Source organism: Chanodichthys erythropterus, chromosome 10 (genome assembly GCF_024489055.1).
Source record: "Chanodichthys erythropterus isolate Z2021 chromosome 10, ASM2448905v1, whole genome shotgun sequence".
In the NCBI taxonomy this organism is placed as follows: Eukaryota; Metazoa; Chordata; class Actinopteri; order Cypriniformes; family Xenocyprididae; genus Chanodichthys; species Chanodichthys erythropterus.
Genome location: NC_090230.1, coordinates 23,650,112 through 23,670,113, shown reverse-complemented (window position 1 = coordinate 23,670,113; position 20,002 = coordinate 23,650,112). Strand labels below are relative to the sequence as shown.

The 20,002-nt window shown below is 36.0% G+C and overlaps 1 protein-coding gene and 1 long non-coding RNA gene across 4 annotated transcripts; one reads left to right on the top strand and one right to left on the bottom strand.

The window, feature by feature from the left end:
• Positions 1–1,650: 1,650 nt before the first annotated feature.
• On the top strand, positions 1,651–18,744 carry LOC137029269 (SLAM family member 5-like). Of its 3 annotated transcripts, XR_010896267.1 has the most exons (6): positions 3,516–5,079; positions 6,466–6,744; positions 9,653–9,757; positions 9,860–9,921; positions 14,214–14,328; positions 18,616–18,744. XR_010896267.1 is itself a non-coding variant. In XM_067398842.1 (5 exons), exons 2-5 carry the CDS (start codon positions 4,785–4,787, stop codon positions 9,991–9,993), a joined length of 813 nt encoding a protein of 270 aa, XP_067254943.1. In that variant the 5' UTR covers positions 1,651–1,967; positions 4,759–4,784; the 3' UTR covers positions 9,994–11,468. The 3 variants fall into 3 exon arrangements, 2 of the variants coding, with proteins under 2 accessions (XP_067254943.1, XP_067254944.1); XM_067398842.1 differs by lacking the exons at positions 14,214–14,328; positions 18,616–18,744 and adding an exon at positions 1,651–1,967 and having other exon boundaries at positions 4,759–5,079; positions 9,860–11,468; XM_067398843.1 differs by lacking the exon at positions 18,616–18,744 and having other exon boundaries at positions 14,214–14,490.
• Positions 9,101–9,878, bottom strand: LOC137029270 (uncharacterized). Its single transcript, XR_010896268.1, has 3 exons — positions 9,819–9,878; positions 9,665–9,734; positions 9,101–9,124 (listed from the first exon to the last, which is right to left on the bottom strand). It is a non-coding gene; the product is annotated as an uncharacterized lncRNA (long non-coding RNA).
• Positions 18,745–20,002: the final 1,258 nt, after the last annotated feature.

The following is a 20,002-nucleotide window of genomic DNA, read 5'->3' as shown; positions in this document are numbered from 1 at the left end:
ATTTGTAATTTCAATTAAAAACAAAAAACAAGACGTTATTCATTTTAAATTGAATCGAGTTTTAATCATACCATACCCGCTAAAAAAAATATCAGGTAAAAATATGACATGACTATAGGACTGAAGGGGCTCGCACACCGGACGCGAAGCTCAGCGCCGCGACACGTCTTTAAAATTCGAACGCATTGTTTTCTATGAGTGTTTTCTATCGTCGACATTCGGCGCCTGTCCGCGGCGCCCAGCTACGACTCGGAAAACAATAGAAAACAATGCGTTTGAATTTGAAAGACTTGTCGCGGCGCTGAGCTTCGCGTCCGGTGTGCGAGCCCCTTGATGGTAGGCGGAGATTTGTCTCCTAGTAGCTACGACTCTACTGAGAAGTAAAGAGAGTATGCGCCGCAGACTGCTGTTCTAGCAGGTTGGTGTTATTTTATTTATTATAGAATGCGTTTATAAAGGTTGTTTATAACGTCATCTTATTTTAATCCTGACTTTTAAAAAAAATGTTTGTGTAAAGTTTGAACCAGTTCTGATGGCATCGGCCCAGTGCAAAGTCATAATACATTTTTCTTCTTTGCGAATAGTTACATAGTAATACTAATCACTTTGTTTTATAGGCAAAATTAAATTATATCGATACCAAACGCCCACTGACACTCACGCTATGTGCCCCCCCGGGCAGAAATGGTAGCCCGCCCTGCTAAAATGTCCTGGCGCCGGGACTAGCTGTAGTGCAAACGAGACCAGACAGTGAGTGTGTGTGAGTCCTTTGTAGTGACAGTGATAGCGGCGTTAATGATGTGCAGATGGCGGTGATTAGAATTCCGGGGATTGAGTGCGTGGGTATTGTTGGGAGGTGGAACATGACGTGTCTGTGACACTAGGGGGGTTCGGGGGCATACCCCCGGAAGAAAATTTTGTACATTTTAAGGTTAAATGCATCAATCTGGTGCACTCTGGAAACTCAAAATTAAGAGCTTTAACCCATGTACAGTGTGCACATTGAACAAAGAAACAGCATTGACCTGTACCTGGACATTAAAGAGAGTTCAAACATCTTTTTAGTTGTGATATAGAGTCTCAGTCTACATTGGGTTTTAGGATGCCTAACAATTATTACAATAAATTAATAATATAATAATGTTTTATGACAGTAATATCCATATATTGTAACAAATGCACTCTAAAATAAATGACAATTTGTATTAGCTACTTTACACAAAAGTATAGGGAAATTACAATACTATTGTAGACTACTAATTTCTAAGATAAACCCTTGCACTTTTATTTTGATCACCAGCTGATCTCGTGAGCAAATGTGCTCACTTCTCTTCAAAACACACAGCATGGACAGACTGTATACTTAATCACTGTATTTTGCTGTTTTATAAAGGCACAAAGCCATATCAAAGTTTCGATTTTCGTTGGCAAAATACAACGTTAGAGACCATTTAGGCTATAAATTTTCGGTTTATTATGAAACAATGGCGGCATAGGGTAATTAATGGGAAACACTGAATGAATGTTTAGCTGACAAATGTGCCAAAGTTGTCACATTAGTTGTTATACAGTATCATAACAAATACCCTTCAACCGGACTGAAAGAGAGTCTCGAGGCCTGCCGCTGCTCTGAGTGAGTGACAGGAGGCGTGTCTGTGTTCAACTGCGGCACGTGAATGCGCTGTCGGAGAGAAGAGAGAGAAAGCGCTGCAGGTTTATGGTCGGATACTGTAGAAAAGCGGTATTGAACTGTTTAACATATTTTAATAGAGAGATATGTTTAGAAAAAAATTATATTTTGACAGCACTGTTAGCCTCAAACCTGAAAGATTCGGGGCTTTTGACAGTCATTACATTCGGGGCTTGACTCAAAACAGTCGGGGCTGAAGCCCCGGCAAAATTGGCTGGCGCCGCCCCTGGGAAGGCCTGAAAACAGATGAGGAGACTACTTTGATTCTGCTTCTCATGTGAGTAACACAGGGTTTTGATTGTCTGGAGCTGCTGTGCTGTAGTAGGTGACTAACAATGAACACTTGTTTGTATTTACTCTTGTGTACTATACATTAATTTTTTGTGCTTCCATGTCGTCCGTTCATCATCTACGCTTTATTTTTTGTGAAGCATTATTTTGTTGTGCATCACCTGTAATAAACAGACATCCTCGCATTGCGTGTGGCCAGACAGTGAGAGTTTTGCAGTTAAACTACTGCACACTGACGGCCACTAGTGAATGAGGTGTTTAGCGTCAGTGTTAGTGCACTCGCCAGCAGCAATCGGGCCGGAGCAGGGCGGTTAGGATTGGAGTGTGACTTTTGGAGGCAGAGCAATGAAGAGAGGGGTGGGTTTGTTTGGGTTGATATCAGATATCAACAATATATCAAATATCAACAAATACTACTGATCCCACCTTTAACAAGGAAGGAATAACACTAGTATAGTAGACAATTATGACAAACAATAGTTAGAAGAAACAGTAAAAGAACATTATATGGACAGGGCAGCATATAGCAGAATAGACTCAAACACAACAAAATACAAAACAGAACAAATATCAGATATTATCAAATATGGCCTTCCCTATTCTACTTACAGAAAAAAAATGGAACTGGCTTCCCGTTCGTTCCGTAAGATGAATAGGGAAGGCATAGGACATACAGCGTAAGCTTTTTGAAAAATGGGGAAGTTTGTGCAAGCCGACATTTTGTGTTTATAAAGGATATACAGTTACATTTTTTTTTAGAAAATGACCAATCGTTTCTCTAGATAAGACCTTTATTTCTCATCTGGTATCGTTTAAAGCCTTTTGAAGCTGCACTGAAACTGTCATTTTGACCTTCAACCGTTTGGAGGCCATTGAAGTCCATAAGGAGAATAATCCTGGAATGTTTTCATCAAAAACCTTCATTTCTTTTCGACTAAAGAAAGAAAGACATGAATATCATGGATGACATGGGGGTGAGTAATTTATCAGGAAATTTTAATTTGAAAGTGAACTAATCCTTGAAGATTAGAATTTAGAATTAAATTAGAAGATGGGTGGTTTTTTTTTTTTTTGTATCAGGGTTAGTTCACCCAAAAATGAAAATTCTGTCATTAATTATTCACCCTCATGTCGTTCCACACCCGTAAGACCTTCGTTAATCTTCAGAACACAAATTCAATATAATAATAAAAAAAAAAAAGATATTTATTATATGTGTTATAAGAACATTCTCTAAATATTCAGTGTTGGTTCTGGGAATGAAAAAAATTTCCAGTTTTCTTGACGTTTAGAGGAACGTTTTTATAGGTTATGATGTTATTCAACTTAATTTTGATTTAAAATTCAACATTGTAGGAACGTTGATTTGTAACATTCCAAGAACATGAAAATGTCCAGTTTCCTTAATGTTAGTAGAATGTTATTTAAAGGTTAGTATGATGTTCCTGGAACATTCTTTCAATCATTCAAACACCTGCTGTGAACAAACACTGAAAGAAAGAGAAATAAGAACACAAACTACAACTTTCTTCAGCCACAGCCTTAGATGAACTGAAGATAAAAGACATTAAATCTCTGAAGATCTGATTAAACATCTCCACAAACAGCATTACCAGCTTCACTTATTACTAACCAGACTGACTTTATTTCTGTCACATGTCTACAGAAGATCTTATTGAGAATTTACAGATGTTTAGTTAGGTTCATAACAGCAGGACAGGAAGAAGACTTTTACCCACAAATTAAACACACATCAAACAATTGGCGTCATACACGATGCTTGTCCATCCAGCAGATCAAGCCACGTTTCTATAGAAATCAGACCACAGCAAGTTTCAGTTTGACACAGAAGATAAGCTGCTAATGTCAAACCTCAATAAAACTGGCAGTGTGAGATTACAAACAGTTGAATCTTTTCAGTTATTTTTCCATATACGCAATTGATATAATTGATAAATGCATAATATAATTGAATTATAAAATTTCATTAAGCTCTTTCTACCCATGCAATTCAAGATGATTCAAAGAACATGTATTTAATACACAAGACAACTATATTACGAACGATAATATAAATATATATATATATAAATCCACTATTAAAACAGTTACAATCTTAATAAGAGCCAAAAGAGTATTTTAATGTAACTATAGGCTATAAAACATGCATTCAGGTTGTGTGCACTAGGAGGGTCAAACTCTGTCATGGGAGGATTCACACCAGCTTGAGTGTTTTTACCAGATGCTCTTTTGAGATCAGACACTGAACCGCTGAAGAAAATGTTTCACATGTTTGTTTTGTTTTGTTTGTGCTGGTGCCATCTGATCGGTAAGTTTAAAAAAATATATATTGCTTAATATTTCAGAACAGAGTAACAATCTACTGTTTTGACTTGCTACTATCTCAGATAGATCTAATCAAACCGAGATTGTGTGATCTACTTTGCAGTTGGTCTCTGCCACAGAATTTTAAAATTGTGATTTGCAGGCCTGTTAAAGTGTTTTTAAGCATTAAGTCAGGAAAAATATCTATAGCGAATAAACTCATGGAGGATCAAAAGGTGAATTGTTTTTTGTTGTTGTTGTTTTTGTAGTTTCAAATAGATTTTAAGGCTTGTTTAGTGTACATACTGAGCATACTCTAAAAAATTACTGCAGTAATCATGATCAACAAAATTATTAAATGTAGTCAAAAAGCAATTAACATGTAAAACTACAGCTGACTTGAGGATTTGTAAACCAACAGTAGTCTTAATCTGTTTTTGTCTGTTCTTCAGGTGTGTTTGGTGATTCAGTGTCAGTGATGGAGGGAGATTCTGTCACTTTATACACTGATCTTACTGAAATACATGAAGACGACGACATACTGTGGAGATTTGGAGCTGAAAAGTCTATCATTGCTAAAATCAGCATTGGGAACCAAATCTTTTCCATATATGATGATGTTCTTGATGGGAGATTCAGAGACAGACTGAAGCTGGACAATAAAACTGGATCTCTGACCATCACAAACACCACAACTGAACATGCTGGAGATTATAAACTAGAGATAAATGGAGCGAAACTGACAACAAAAACATTCAGTGTTTCTGTCTATGGTGAGTAGAAAGATAATTTGTCTTGTCTTTTACATAACTCAATCCACAGCATTTGTGACATTGTGTCAGTTACCACAAAAAATAATTTGGATTTATCTCTCATTTGGAGGTTATGGTGAGGCACTTATAATTGATGGATTATGATTCGAAGGATATAAAGGAAACTTCAGAAGCACTTCAGAATTTTTAGTCATTTTACAGTTTATGGTGTATTGTCATGGCAAAGATGTATTTTAACGTTTACACATTGGCCCCATTCTATGGAAGCATGTTTTCACCACTTAATAACAAAAAAAAGGTAACAGTGACTTTTTTATCTCACACTTCTGACTTTTTTCCTCAGAATTGCAAAATATATGCTCGCAATTCTGTGAAAAAAAAAAAGTCCTCAGAATTGGAGAGATTGGCGAGAAATTGTCGCTCTGCCATATAAATTAATAATAATAGTAATATTTATAATGTGCTGATCATGTGAGCATATTATTACTATGAACTTATTTCATTAGAGTTGACTAAAACTTAAAAAAGCAAACACTGACTGGCCACCATGATAGTGACTACGAACTTCAAATCTACAAACCATCATGACCTGGCCTGTGTTTTCCAAAGCATTGCAAACCTAAATTGATTGTCAATTTATGCTTATGATGCTTTTGGGAAACACAGCCCAGATCATAGTTTCTCTAGCTATAACAAATGTGCTTTACAAACACAAAGTTGAAGCAGCCCAAAAAGTAAAGAGTCAAGAGCACAACTAAAGAAAACACCGATCGCCATCATGATGACTTCAAACTAAACTTTCATTAAGACATTAATGCCTAAACATCTGTTAATTCTCAGTAAGAACTTTTGTTGATGTATTACAGAAATAAACAAAACTGGTTAATAATAAGTGTAATAATGTTTAATGGCTGGAAGTCAGTTGTAGTTGTTGTGTCTCTCTTTTTTTCTGTTGTTGTTTCGCTTTCCTTCGATGATTCTGCTTATTAAGATCCATTAGAATCACTACTAATGGTCAATCATCACTTAAATAATCACTTATTATTTCATTAACTTCAACACTGCTTCAGTGTTACCTTTAACACCCTGTAGTGTGGACACATATGTACACTGAGGGGTCTTCATTTAACACTGGGGATTTTGCTGTGCAGCCTCAGAGTGTCGATTTTGAGCGATGTTAATTCACAATATATTCCTGTAGGCTATTTTCACGAATATGTCAAATATTACACATAAAGCATTGTTTTCTATACAGTAGGCTATATTACTGATTTAATGGAAAATGGTATGTTATTGTCAGAATTTGGTTGTTTTTTACAGCACGGTTTTAATAAGAGTGATGTTTACATTTGTTCATATTTCTGATTATTCTCTCATGTTTTCCAGCTTCTCTGACCACTCCTAACATTACCAGAGACTTTTCATCATCTTCATCAAATTGTTCATTGTTGTGTTCAGCTGTGAATGTGGGTCATGTGACTCTCTCCTGGTACAAAGGAAAAAGTTTATTGTCCAGCATCAGTGTGTCTGATCTCAGCATCAGTCTCTCTCTACCTCTGGAGGTGGAATATCAGGATAAAAACACCTACAGCTGTGTGCTGAACAATCCCTTCAGCAACCAGACTCAACATCTGAATATCACTCAACTCTGTCACACATGTTCAGGTATGTTGGTGTTGATATTAACGTTGATTAATACGCTGATCTATCAAGTTGCTGATGTTTTTTGATACATGTTTGCAATTTGTCCTTTGGCCAAACCAAAAAAAAGCATGCACTTTGTAGTATAGGACAGATAAAACAAGCCCTTCTAAGATTAGACATTTAATTCTTTATGGCACCTTCAAACAAGTGCTTGTGAATTATATTTTTGAACATGTAGAGCAAAGGGATTTGCAATAAGCTAAAGCTTTTATTGCGGTGCGGCATAGCGTGACAACTGTCACATCTAGTGTAGACACAGTAATATTTTCCCAGTTACAAAGGTTGCCCATCCAAATGAAAAATCTGACTAGAGACCAATTTCCTTAACTTTGTAAAATACTCCATACTTTAACCTGTGAAGTAATTTTCAGTGATACACTGGACACAGCTTATGCAGAATAGCATGAGCAATTAAGTTAAAAGACATAGAAAAAGACAAAAATAGAAATGAATATACATGCTTTAGAGACTTGGGCATTAAACAACAAATGAACAAATGGATTTCCAACACAACCAGAGCCACTCAAATGGTTACTGTGGTATTATGGTCACTTGACAACCAACTAAATGGAAATTATCACATAGACCATGGGGTTCCCTAACACATTATTTGAGCCTGCACATTTTGCATGTCTTGTTTGTCAGTGTTAATTTCGTTGAGGAATAATTTTCGTAATAATTTTCGTCAACGACATTTTTTCACGGACGAAAACGAGACTAAATAAAAATGACTAAATAAAAATGCGTATTTTGGGATGGTTTATAATTATTTTTTCCTGGTCATTATTGTTATTATGTTTACACAATAAACTGTATTTAATGTAATTTCTATTTATTCATAGTAAACTACTGTATCTTCTGTTATAGGAAGGAAAGACTAAGAACATTATTTGACACATTATTCAATATATTTTACAAGTATAAGGGTTATTATAGTTAACTAAACCTAAAACCAAAGAAATCTTCATTACTTGAAATAAACATTAACTGAAATAAAAAATAAATATATAAAAATGTAAACATCTAGTTTCTAAGCTTTAGCTTAACCTGAGATATTACAATGAACAGAAATAAAAACTTATAGACATTTAACTAAAGACATAAACACAAAAAATTACTAAAACTTTTAACTAAAATTACAATGAAAGCGGAAAAAAAAATCTAATCTAATAAAAAATGTTAAATGAAATCTATAATTGTAGCCTATCTCAATGTTAAGTGTCAAGTACTGAATTTTGCTCTTTCGTGTGTTTTTGCACTTGAACAGTCAAAAACTGTCCGCTTTGGCTGTACTCTACTGTAGATTTAGTCGACTAAAATTTTATGATATTTAGTCGACTAAAACTAGTCTAAAACTAAAACAATTTCCGATGACTAAAATATGAGTAAAACTAAATGGCATTTTAGTCAAAAGACTATGACTAAAACTAAATCAAAATTTGCTGTCAAAATTAACACTGTTCTTTGTCTGACAACTCATTTCAGGTCTTGGAGTCTCGACTAATGATCTGAATCAGATGTGTTTGATTAAGGAGACATGGAAAACATGTATTGTTGGGGAGGCTCCAGTAATGTGTTATAGAATGTGAAATAGACGAGTGTGTAAAAAAGGCGTTCAAAATCTCAGCGTCTACGTTTGGGACACATGGAGCTTCTTATGATGATTTATTTAGTCAGTATGTGTTGTTCCCTGATAAGACCCTGTCTAGAGAAGATGCAAATGTGCTGTTAGTTGGTTGCACAAAAAACATAAGTAGCTCTATGGGAAAGAATACAGAAAAAATCGCAATGTATTAGTGAGTAAACTACAAAAACATCAGTACACCTGATCTGCAAGCTCAGAGAGAGCAAGCCGCCATCAAATTAATACAAGAAATGTCTAGGCCGTGTTTACACTTTGTATTAAGATGTGATTTGGTCGATCGGATCACAAGTAGACGAGGGAGACATATTCTTATTTACACAAGGGGCTCGATGTATAAACGTTGCGTATGCACAAAAAAGAATTAATGTTGAAAAATGTTGAAATTTCAACAAAAATCAATGGTAATGACACTGAATCAATGTTACAATGTGAAGTTGGTTCAACATCATGCTTGAACTCTCTGAAAATGAAACACAACTACAACTGACAAAAGCCACACAGCCTGAAATCAACTGAAGATAAAAGAAGACAATAAATCTCTCAAGATCTCAGCAGAAGCTCTTTTTGAGAATTAACAGAGGTTTAGATGTTGATATTTTATTGAAAATGTTTGCTCACCATTTTGGTGATCAGTGTTTCCATTAGTTGGGCAGTTTGACTCTTGGCTTTTTGTGTGAGTTTGTGCTCTTTGTAACACTGTTTAACAAAACACATAATTATTGATGTCTCTGTCTCTAAATGACAGAGATTTTATTTTATATATACATGTATTGCATTTATTTTAACTGGTCAAAAATAGCACATCTATGACACAAATTGTGATTTATGACACATTAGTGTGTTAAATATTTTAATACATTGCCTGTGTTAAGAAGAATAACACACTGGTTGAGTTACAAGTAACACAAAATATGTTGTCCTTAACTAGACACATGGGTGTGTTAAGATATAACACAGGTTGTGTTGTTTTTAACACATCTGTTTTAAAAGTGATGTATCATTATTTGGTATTGTACTCCTGAGCATGTTTTTTTATATTTGCATTCATTGGTTTTTATACTTCTATAATGTGCATCTGTATTAGTTTTTATACTTTTATTAGTGGTCTTACATTATAATTCATAAATTCAGTCCTAGTAAATATACTTCGAACTTCAAACATAGATTACATACATAGATTAGGACAGATTCAGTCACACTAATGCTTCATTTCATCCATTACAGATCAACACCTACCTTTGTACATAGTGCTGATCTCTGCTGCTGCTGCTGGATCTCTGGTGATTGTACTCGTGATCTGCTGCACCTGCAGGAGATGTAGAAAAACAGGTCAGGAGGGCAATTCATCTGTATAAATATAAATCTTTTTTTAGGAAAGAAATTTCAATACAATATTGAAACTGTTGTTTTAACACATTATTGTTAATGCAGTCGAGACACGGGAGGAAGATGGAACTGATTCATCAATGTGTAAACCAACAACACGACAAAAGGTAACAAGTTGCAAGAAGTTTTTGCAGTCAGTTATAGTGTGTTTGAAGTTTGCAGCATCAGACGGTCTGTGAACAGATGTTTGTGGTTTATCGACTCAACAGTTATTATTACCTTCAGTAGAGAGCAGATCAAAAAGATTTTTTAAGGTCACTATTTGCACCTCAGTGTAAGTTTTTCCATTGTACAGGGCTATTTTGATTTTTCAGGCTTCAAAAAAAAAAAGAAAAGAAAAGAAAAAACAGTGCAAATCAAAATATTAGTACATAGAATATGTATTTATTTATAAATGTATACATTTATTAAAATGTTTTTTTTTTTTTCAACAACAGTAATATATTGTCATTGATACATTAAAGTCCATTGTTGGATACCATGACAGCCGGCACATAGGAAAGCTACTATTATATTTAAAACACACACACACACACACTTCATTAAAACACACATTAAAACATGTTGTGATAGATAATACATGTCATCCATTAAAAATGTTATAGTTTTAATCTTGCTCTGTCAGTCTCGTGTCACACCGGTGTATCATTTCACTGTTATAATCATGGAGTTGTTGCATCGTGACGTGTTTAATTTATGGACAGACCATTTCTAATTTTTATTTTTGCTTGTGATGTGATATGTGGCCAAAATTATCTTTGATATGTTTAAAATCACATCTAATCTGGTTTATTATTGTAAAATCACCCATACAAAATCAGCTTTTATACCGTCAGAGTTGTTACCCGTGTTAGCTGTGCTGAAGTCTGTCCTTGAGCTGCAGTGTCTCTGCGGTTCATGATTATCTGAACTGAAATGCAGCTTTAACGGCCGTTGGTTGCTTTGCAGATGTGCTGCAACAAGTGCCTCTGCTGTTGCTTTAGTGTGAAAGACTCAGCACAGGCTGTTGTGACAAACCTGCTAAACTTCTAACTGTTAAAAAAGTCATGATTGATGTAATTTCCTCTTGCTGATCCATGTTATCATCTGTTCTGTAGGGAGATCAGGGATGGTTGTAACATTTTTGACATTTCTGTCTGTATCTTGGAGTTCTTTTAAAGGGAACTAAATAGGGAAAACGTGGAGGTGTTTGGTAGCTTCTCTGCTTGGCCCCTATTGAATGAACTGGGCTAAGCTAAGTACTAACAAAGTTTCGCCGCAAGACAGAGCGATTTAGTGCACGCACTGAGACGAGAGAGGTATGTATCAACTCGTCTTAGTTAAGGGAATAACATAGTTTAATATGAAAAAACGGTGGAGTATCCCTTTAAGCCTGTGCGTTCAAAATGTGATTGAAACTAGTTAAGTGTCAGATATTAAATCTTATTTAAATGTTATCTTTGCAGCACAAACAGAAAATGTGTGGTTTAGTTTCAAACACAAGAAGTGAAATGTTACAATTCACTCCATGGTCCGGGTTAGTTGTAACAGAGTTGGGAATCGTGAGAAATTTTCCGGTTCCGGTTCCGGTTCCGATTCCGGTTCTGCCTAACGATTCCGGTTCCAGTTCCATTAAAATAATTAAACAACTATTAAAAAATAGTAGTAAGGGAAAAATGCACAATACTCAACTCAAACAGTCCTTTTTGTGTAAAATTAATTTAACAAACTGTTAATCTCAACAAATTCGCTAACACTTTACAATAAGGTTCATTAGTTAACATTAGTTAACTACATTAACGTGAACTAATAATGAACTGCATTTCTACAGCATTTATAATCTTTGTTAATGTTAATTTCAACATTTACATTATTAAAATCAAGAGTTGTATTTGTTAACATTAGTTATTGCACTGTGAAGTAACATCTCTGAACGGCTGTATTTTTATTAACATTAACAAAGATTAACAAATACAGTAACAAAGGTATTACTGATGGTTAGTTTATAAATGAACCTTATAAAGTGTTGCCACAAATTAGATAAGATGCTTGAACAAACATGTAAGATTCAGACAGGTGAAACAGAATATTTGTGTAAGTTGGATTCATAAAGACTTGTTTCTGACAGAATGATTCATTGATAGACACATTTTTAACAGTAAATTTGTTGCCACCTAGTGGCGTAACAATGCAATCGATACAGTCGTCACTTTCAGAACAGAAGGTAATTTATTATACATAAACATCAGCGTTTCTATCTGAATAATAAACGTTTGTATACTTCTGTTATAATTGGAATAGGCCTATTTGTCACACAGAAATAATGATAGCCTACTGTGCTTTTGAAAAGACTGTTTGTGAAGCTGTTTGTATACACATTACAACTCTCTTCAGATCAACGGCAGCGCAAACGCAGGTTTGAATGTCGCGATTTTACTTTTGTCAAAGGTTTAATATACAGGGGCGATCATGTGGGTGATGAAATCGAGAACGCGATCTTTTAAAGATTAATCGTGCAGGTTTGGGCACGTCTCTTTCTCTCTCTCTATTGAAATCTTGCGTATATGAGTAGCGCCGCGCGAGGGCTTTTCAATGCATTCATTGCTATAATATTCATGATGTGAGATGTCTCTATGAAAGGATACGCTCCCCGCACTTCGACCACCCATCACACCAGAACCGTTTTCGGAACCGAAACTTACAAAAAATCTTGCACAGTTCCAGTTCTTTTCAAAAAACACTACCAGTTCCGGATGAGAACCGGTTCTTGGTTCCCAACCCTAGATGTAACATTATGATATCCACTAGCAAAAAAAAAAAAAAAAATCAGTTTTGAAAGCTTTTTATTCAAAAAAGTCTTGTAGCCATGAACTAGCTCACCTTACAGCTAACATCCAAAACACTGGCACTATGAAAAATATCTACACAGACACACAATAAACATAACTTAACTTTGACGAGTTTAACTACAAAGTAAAAGTTGCCATAAAAAAATAAATAAATAAAGTAAAATAAGTTACTTTCTTGCATCAAAATGAGTTCTTCTTCTGTAAAATCTGCTGTCAACCATAGGGCTCTACTTTACCACATGTGGAATAAGGACTAAACCGAGCATGTGTGAAGTGAAGCAGGTGATTTGTAACTTGTTCTTGATTGGAGAACTTGGAAGTGTTACAATTAACCCGTGTTACAACCAGCCTAGTCGCAAGATGGCCGCCACGCCTGAGCCCTTGGTCAAAATGGCCGCCACCACACCTTAGCCCTCAGCCGTAATGGTCTCCACACCTGTGCCTTTGGGCCTTTTAGTGGAGTATGATGGGAAGTCCTGGAGCCCAGAATCTGCTACAGTGTCTGCCTCAGTCCGTGACAAGAGTCCAGAGGCGACTCTCTCTCCTTCGTCCCCTTTTTCCTTTGTCCCGAGTCCTGAGGCGACTCCCTTCCTTGAACACAGTCCAGTTCTTGTGTTAGCCCCAGTCCCTGAGTCCCTTTCCTAGCCCAGAGGACATTAGTGTCTATAATGACACTAGCTATTGTGTGTGTTTGGGCCACCCACACAAAGGCTCCAGCCCCTGACCAGCGTCCAGTGGTAGCTCCAGTTCCCATCCGAAGTCCAGAGAGGGCTCCAGTCCCTGAGTTAGTTCCAGACTCCGCTTCAGTCCCTGAGTCCACTACAGACTCCGCTCCAGCCTGCGAGCCTGCTTCAAACCCCGTTCCAGCCCAGAGACCCATAGCTCCTCCCAGGTATTTTTTTGGGGGGGGGCGCCATATACCCGTGGCCATAGGTGCACGGAGGCTGCACCACCGTGGCCCCAAGTTACCGGCACTGCTCTGGGCCCTCGAGTTGCCTGACCCGGCGTGGCCCCCCGGACTGCCCGATCCGCTCTGGAAGCTCCCTATCCCCCTGAACCACGCCCTTACCAGCCTCCAGAGTACTCCCGGTTGGACTTTTTTGAGGCGACTTCCGGGAGGGGGGAGTAATGTAAGTGGTCTGTGTTTGTTTCTCTGTGTCACTTGTTCTTTTGTTCAGTTTTCCCACCTCTAGTTTGTTCCTTTGGTCACCCTGATTGAGTTCTATCAGTCCCAGCTGTCTTGTTTATTAGCCTTTTTGCCCCTTTGTCTGTCCTGTATATATTCCCTGTGTTCTTCCTCAGTCTTTGTCTCTGTAATACGTCTGTGTAGTGCTATGTGTATTGTTCTCCTGCGTATTGTCATTAAAGACCTGGTTATTGAAGCTCCATCGTCCACATGTATTCCCCAAAACCATGCAGTGTGACACCATCCCTGGTCTCCTCCTAGTAGTAGTTTAAAAAAAAAAGTCAGTATTTGTACATTAAGCTTTGCATAGAGAAACCTAAGCTCGTCTTCTGTTAATTTCATGTTGTATCAGCAGGTTCCTGATTGAGTTTGTGTTTCCTTTCAGAAATCAAAGACGGAGTCTGTGTATGAAAATGTCCCCAAAAAACGATGATCAAATACTGTATCTTTCTACTGGAACTGATGTTAGAGCTCATACAGGACAACGCCTCACGTTTTTGGTTTTATTCACATTAATTCTATGACAGGATGTCTATATTTGTTTTTGCTCATATGCACATAGTTGTTATTGTATTGTTTGAAATGCTGTTTATCTGCATTAGTTTAATTTAGTGGTCCTCTATTAGCATCCAGAAACTCAACTAAAATGTGCTAATTTTATCTGATCATTTGGAAGTTTATCTAACTTTAATTATTAAACATTTATCCTGTGCTCCTTTGTCTATCAATTACTGTTCTTGTTTGTTTGTTTTCTCTGGTTTACAATATTACACACACACACAATGCTGAATATTTTGGAATGTAACAAGCACATCATCACTCTCTGATGTCTCTCTAGCAGAGGTGTAAAGTCCAGGGGTCAGAAAGTAAAAGTCCTGCCATATTTTTACTCCACCCACTGAAGCGGCGTTAAAGTTAATGAGATAATAACTGAATGATGATTGACTATTACTGAAGACACCTGAAGTTAACAAGCAGAACAACTAAAGGAGAAAATCACAATTTTATGTCACCATCATGGAAATCAATGTTTGCATTATTTTAGCTCTTGACTCTTTCATTTTTCAATTTGCTTGGCTGTTAAAGTACAATAGCTTGACAAGCAAAGAGAAAACATGAGCTGGTTATGTTTTCACATAATCATTATTTGATCTGAATCATCATTTTCAGGTCTCAATGTAATTGTAATGTTATATAATTGCAAAAACGTATGTCAAATGAACAAATGAAATGTTAAACTTTGACAAAATGGTATTTGTAATGTTATTATAATAATTTATATAGTTTAAAAAGGGGTTTTAAATTACTAAACCTTGAAACCTTGAACTATACTAGTGGCCTTCTACTGCCATCTGGTGGCACCAAATGATAGTTTCAGGCAATTTACTAATGAAAAAAAAAAATTTTTTAAAGGTTTTTTGACAGTTATAGCGCCACCTATTGCCCAATCTCCACAATTTTTTTGGGTGTCCTTAGAGCGTGTCCATACATATGTGTGTCAAATTTGGTGAAAATATCTCATTTTGTTTTGAAGTTATATACACTTCAATGTATGAGAGCATAAAAATGACCCATGAGAGACTGTGATTTGATTTTTGTTTTTGTCACTTCCTATCAAAAACTTTGACATTTGGGCTTTAACATTTTGTAAACCAACTTAGGCTTTGTGTTTCCTAAGCTGTTTTCGTCTCGATCGGACCAAGATGTTCGCAAAAGTTTTTTAAACATTAAATCACAATGATTTACTCCCGTGAAAAGAAGTTGAACACACCCACAGTTATATACATATTCACCTAAAACCATTAAAAACATGTTTTTTAAAAAAGGTTTTTAACAATTATACCTATTTTTGTGAAGTTCTGAGTTTTTGTTTAGGCTTTATAGGCTTTTGGGTATATTTAGCCACACCCATTTCATAAATGACCCTGTTACAGCGACCCAAAGAGTGAAGTTCAACTTTTTTTTTTTTTTTTGATAATTATTGATCTAGAGCAGAGGTTCCCAAACCTGTCCTGAAGGACCCCCAGCACTGCACATTTTGTATGTCGCCCTTATTTGACACACCTATTTAGGTCTAGCAGTCTCTACTAATGAGCTGATTAGTTGAATCAGGTGTGTTAGATGAGAGAGACATCCAAAATGTGCAGTGCTGGGGGTCCTCCAGGACAGGTTTGGGAACCACTGATCTAGAGAGTCCAGAGAATTGTTCTGCACTGATCTCATTCCGAAAAGTAGGTTTTTCACATAATCATGAATATTTAATGAACGATTTGATTGACAGTATTGGTTCTTGAGGCAAAGTTGTTCAGAATGTGGTGATCGATCCAATGATCTGTGAAACACCACGTGATTACAGAGGCGTAAAAAATCATTAGCACCATCTTCTTACACACCTCTAGGCCCATGAGTTGAACAAACCCACTGAGTTTTGTTCCGATCGGCCTCCGTTAACCTTGTCTAATATGTGCTCAAACTTCATTGGTCGATGGTGGCCATGTTTATTGAGATATGCCAGTGTCCTCATAATTTATCATGCACCCTTGGACCAAGACACTGCATGCCAAATTTCAAGTCAATCGGACTAACGGTTGCATAGTTTCAGCTGTTTTCATGTTTTTTGGTGTCCAATCGACAGGATTTTTTTTTATCATGACCAAAGATTGAGCCCATACCGAGGCTCTGGAGTGTACCGAGTTTGATGCAAATATTTCATTTCAGTTTTAGTCAACTCAATTAATTTCTCATTTCTCATCTAATTTCTCAACTTTAAAGGGTTAGTTCACCCAAAAATGAAAATTCTGTCATTTATTACTTACCCTCATGTCATTTCACACCCGTAAGAGCTTCATTAATCTTTGGAACACAAATTAAGATATTTTAGTTGAAATCCGATGGCTCAGTGAGGTCTGCATATAGGGAGCAATGACATTTCCTCTCTCAAGATCCATAAAGGTACTAAAGGGTTAGTTAGTAAAGAAAGTCATCATTAAAATACTTCATATAACTCCAGTGGTTTAATCTCAATTTTATGAAGCGACACGGGTGCTTTGTTTGCACAAAAAAAATTATTTACCACTTTATTTACAAAATATTTATCTCCAATGCATGTACAAAACACAACAACATATCCTCTCGCAACAATGAGTCAACATGCATGCATCGTGATGCTCTCCTGAACTTTGCATTGGAGATTAATAAGTGGTAAATTATGAATTTTTGAATGAAATTATAAATTATGTTTTTGGGTTTTTTGCACAAACAAAGCACTCGTGTTGCTTCATAAAATTGAGGTTAAACCACTGGAGTCACATGGAGTACTTTAATGACTTAACCACCTTTCTGGGGCTTGAAAATGAAAACTATATGAGGGTGAGTACAATTAATGACAGAATTTTAATTTTTGAGTGAACTAACACTTTAAACAATACATGTAATCCAATCAGATGTTACAGTCTTAAAACCATGATCAATCTTGCTCTGTCAGTCTCATGTCACACCGGTGTATTGTTTGAATTTAGCCTTTAGTTTATGGACAGACCATTTCAATTTTTTTTATTTTTGCTCCTGATGTGATCTGTGGCCCAAATGACCTTTTGTGTAAAATCATATGTAATGTGGTTAGCTTAACCCATACAAAATCAGCTTTTATGCCATTAGATTTTCAATGGATAGAATAGAAAGTAGGACACAAAGTTGTTATCCATGTTAAGAACCCAAAGGTTGCTGGTTCGATTTCAGTAATGACAGGAAATGACTGAGGTGCCCCTGAGCAAGGCACCTAACCCCCAATCACTAACCGGGCCTTCACATGTCACTTTCATGTTAGCTGTGCTGAAGTCTGTCCTCGAGCTGCAGCGTCTCTGCGGTTCATGATTATCTGAGCTGAAATGCAGCTTTAGCCATTGGTTGCTTTGCAGATGTGCTGCAACAAGTGCCTCTGCTATTGCTTTGTATGAAACTGAAAGACAATAAGTCAGCACAGGCTGTCGTGACAAACACAGCAAAAACTCCAGTGTGAAATGAACTCTCCTGGAAGAGAGATTTGACGTGAATCACCAAATTCATTTAGAGCCCAATCTCTAAGTTAGATTTACATTATTGATTACAGCAGCACTGTGATTCTACAGCACAAGATCAGCTTTATCAATATAATCTGATTTATAGAATCACAGTGCTGCTGTAATCAATAATGTAAATCTAACTCAGAGATTGGGCTCTAAATGAGTTCAATGATTCAGATCAAATAATGGTTAAAGATTAAATAAACTCCGTTACAACAGCCCAAACAAAATCTAATATTAAAAATGTAAAGGTCAAAAACCCAAACTAAAGCAAGCACTGATTTCCATAATGGTGACTTACAAATTGTGATTTTTTCTCCTTTGGTGATTCTGCTTGTTATCATCAGGTGTCTTCAATAATGCTCAATCATCACTCAATTAATCACTTAATTATCTCATTAACTTTAACACCGCTTCAGAGTTCATTTAACACTCTTATTTTAACACTTTCACACACTTGAGTGTGGTCTCACATACACTCCCAGGAGAGTTAATTTAACACTGCAGTTTTTGCAGTGAACCTTTAGAACTTAATCTGTTTGATGATTTAACTGTTTAAAAGGTCATGACTGATGTCATTTCCTCTTGCTGCTCCATGTTAGCATTTGTTCAGCATTTTTTCAAAACAAAAGATTAACCTTTGCACAGAGAACTATCACTTTGTCTGCTATTAATTTTCTGTTGTATCAGAAACATTCCTGATTGAGTGTATTTTTTTTCTTGCAGAAATCGAAGACAGATGCTGTGTATGAAAATTTTCCCAAAAAACGATGATTAAATACACTTCATATGCACATCACAGTTGTTATTGTATTGTTTGAAATGTTGTTTCTCTGTATTAGTTTAATTTAGTGCTGCTCTATTAGCATTCAGAAACTCAACTAAAATGTTCTATTTTTATCTCATCATATGGAAATTTACCAAACTTTCATTATTAAACATTGATCCCACCCTTCACTGTTTCTTTTGTCTATCAATTATTGCCTTTCCTCCTTTATTTATTCAAATAATCACACAGACACTATGCTGGATGTTTTGACAAATGTTGCACAAGCACGTCAATGCTCTTTAGTGTCCAAAGCAGAAAATCACATCTCTCTAAGACAGCTATACTAATAGTCACTAAAAGACTATAAGATTATAAGACATCCTCACCTGATCATTGCTCTGCCTCCTGTTGTTTAATGGGTTAGTTAGTAGTTGTTTAATGACAAACTCAATTAAACACAGATTATGCCTACATAAAAATGTCATATTAACATCATTATATCAGCTGTGCCTGTACACATATAGGCTAATCTTGCCATCAAGATAGATAGACCTTAATCTTTTGTGTTAAAGATACAGTTATTATTGCTAGTGATTGGCTGAAATGGTTTTAATGTTTTTGATTAATACACCGTATTAGGATTGTTGATGTAATGTTATCAATGTCACTTTTTTTTTTTTTTTGAGTATTTTATGATTGTAAAAGACTGACTTGCCATTAAAGAAACATATTTTACTGTCCCTGTCCCATTGAGTGTGCTTAGACTCTATCATTTTACCTGTCATCCTTTACTTATTTGCATATGTTACTCGTCAATCCGTCAATTTACAATCATAGTTCCCTTCACAATTTTAACAGGTTGATTACAGAATAACTGAGGGATTCTGGTGCTTTAAAATCAATTCAGAGATGGACTGATGAAACAGTCTCTTAGAATCTTCAAAATAAGTTTGTTATACAATCATTTTTAAAACATTATCTGTATCGTATGGCCCAGTATTTTCATGCCTGACTGTAAAGTCTCAAAACTAATTTAGGCCATGATAGTATACAAGAGAACTACAGATGCAAAATACATACATTTCATTTACTTCTGTAATAAAATGTGGTTTAATCTGTTGGTGGACAGACAGGTTCTGCATGAACATGTAGTATTAAGTGTGTGTCTGCATGCAGATGAAGGGCTTTTAAAACAATCCAGTTTTTGCTAGTTCAGTTAATTCTGATTACATCATGACGAATTCACAGATTACAGCTGTTATTAGTTAATCAGACACGTTTTAATGCCATCTAGCACATGAACGGACAGAGTTTAAGCTTCTATGCATTGTACATAGGCTCAAC

Bases quoted from the DNA above. Each gene is read 5' to 3' on its own strand.
- LOC137029269 (XM_067398842.1), top strand. From the start codon at position 4,785: ATGGAGGGAGATTCTGTCACTTTATACACTGATCTTACTGAAATACAT. The intron at 6,745-9,652 runs GTATGTTGGTGT...CATCCATTACAG, and splicing joins ACTCTGTCACACATGTTCAG to ATCAACACCTACCTTTGTAC. The intron at 9,758-9,859 runs GTCAGGAGGGCA...TTGTTAATGCAG, and splicing joins CAGGAGATGTAGAAAAACAG to TCGAGACACGGGAGGAAGAT.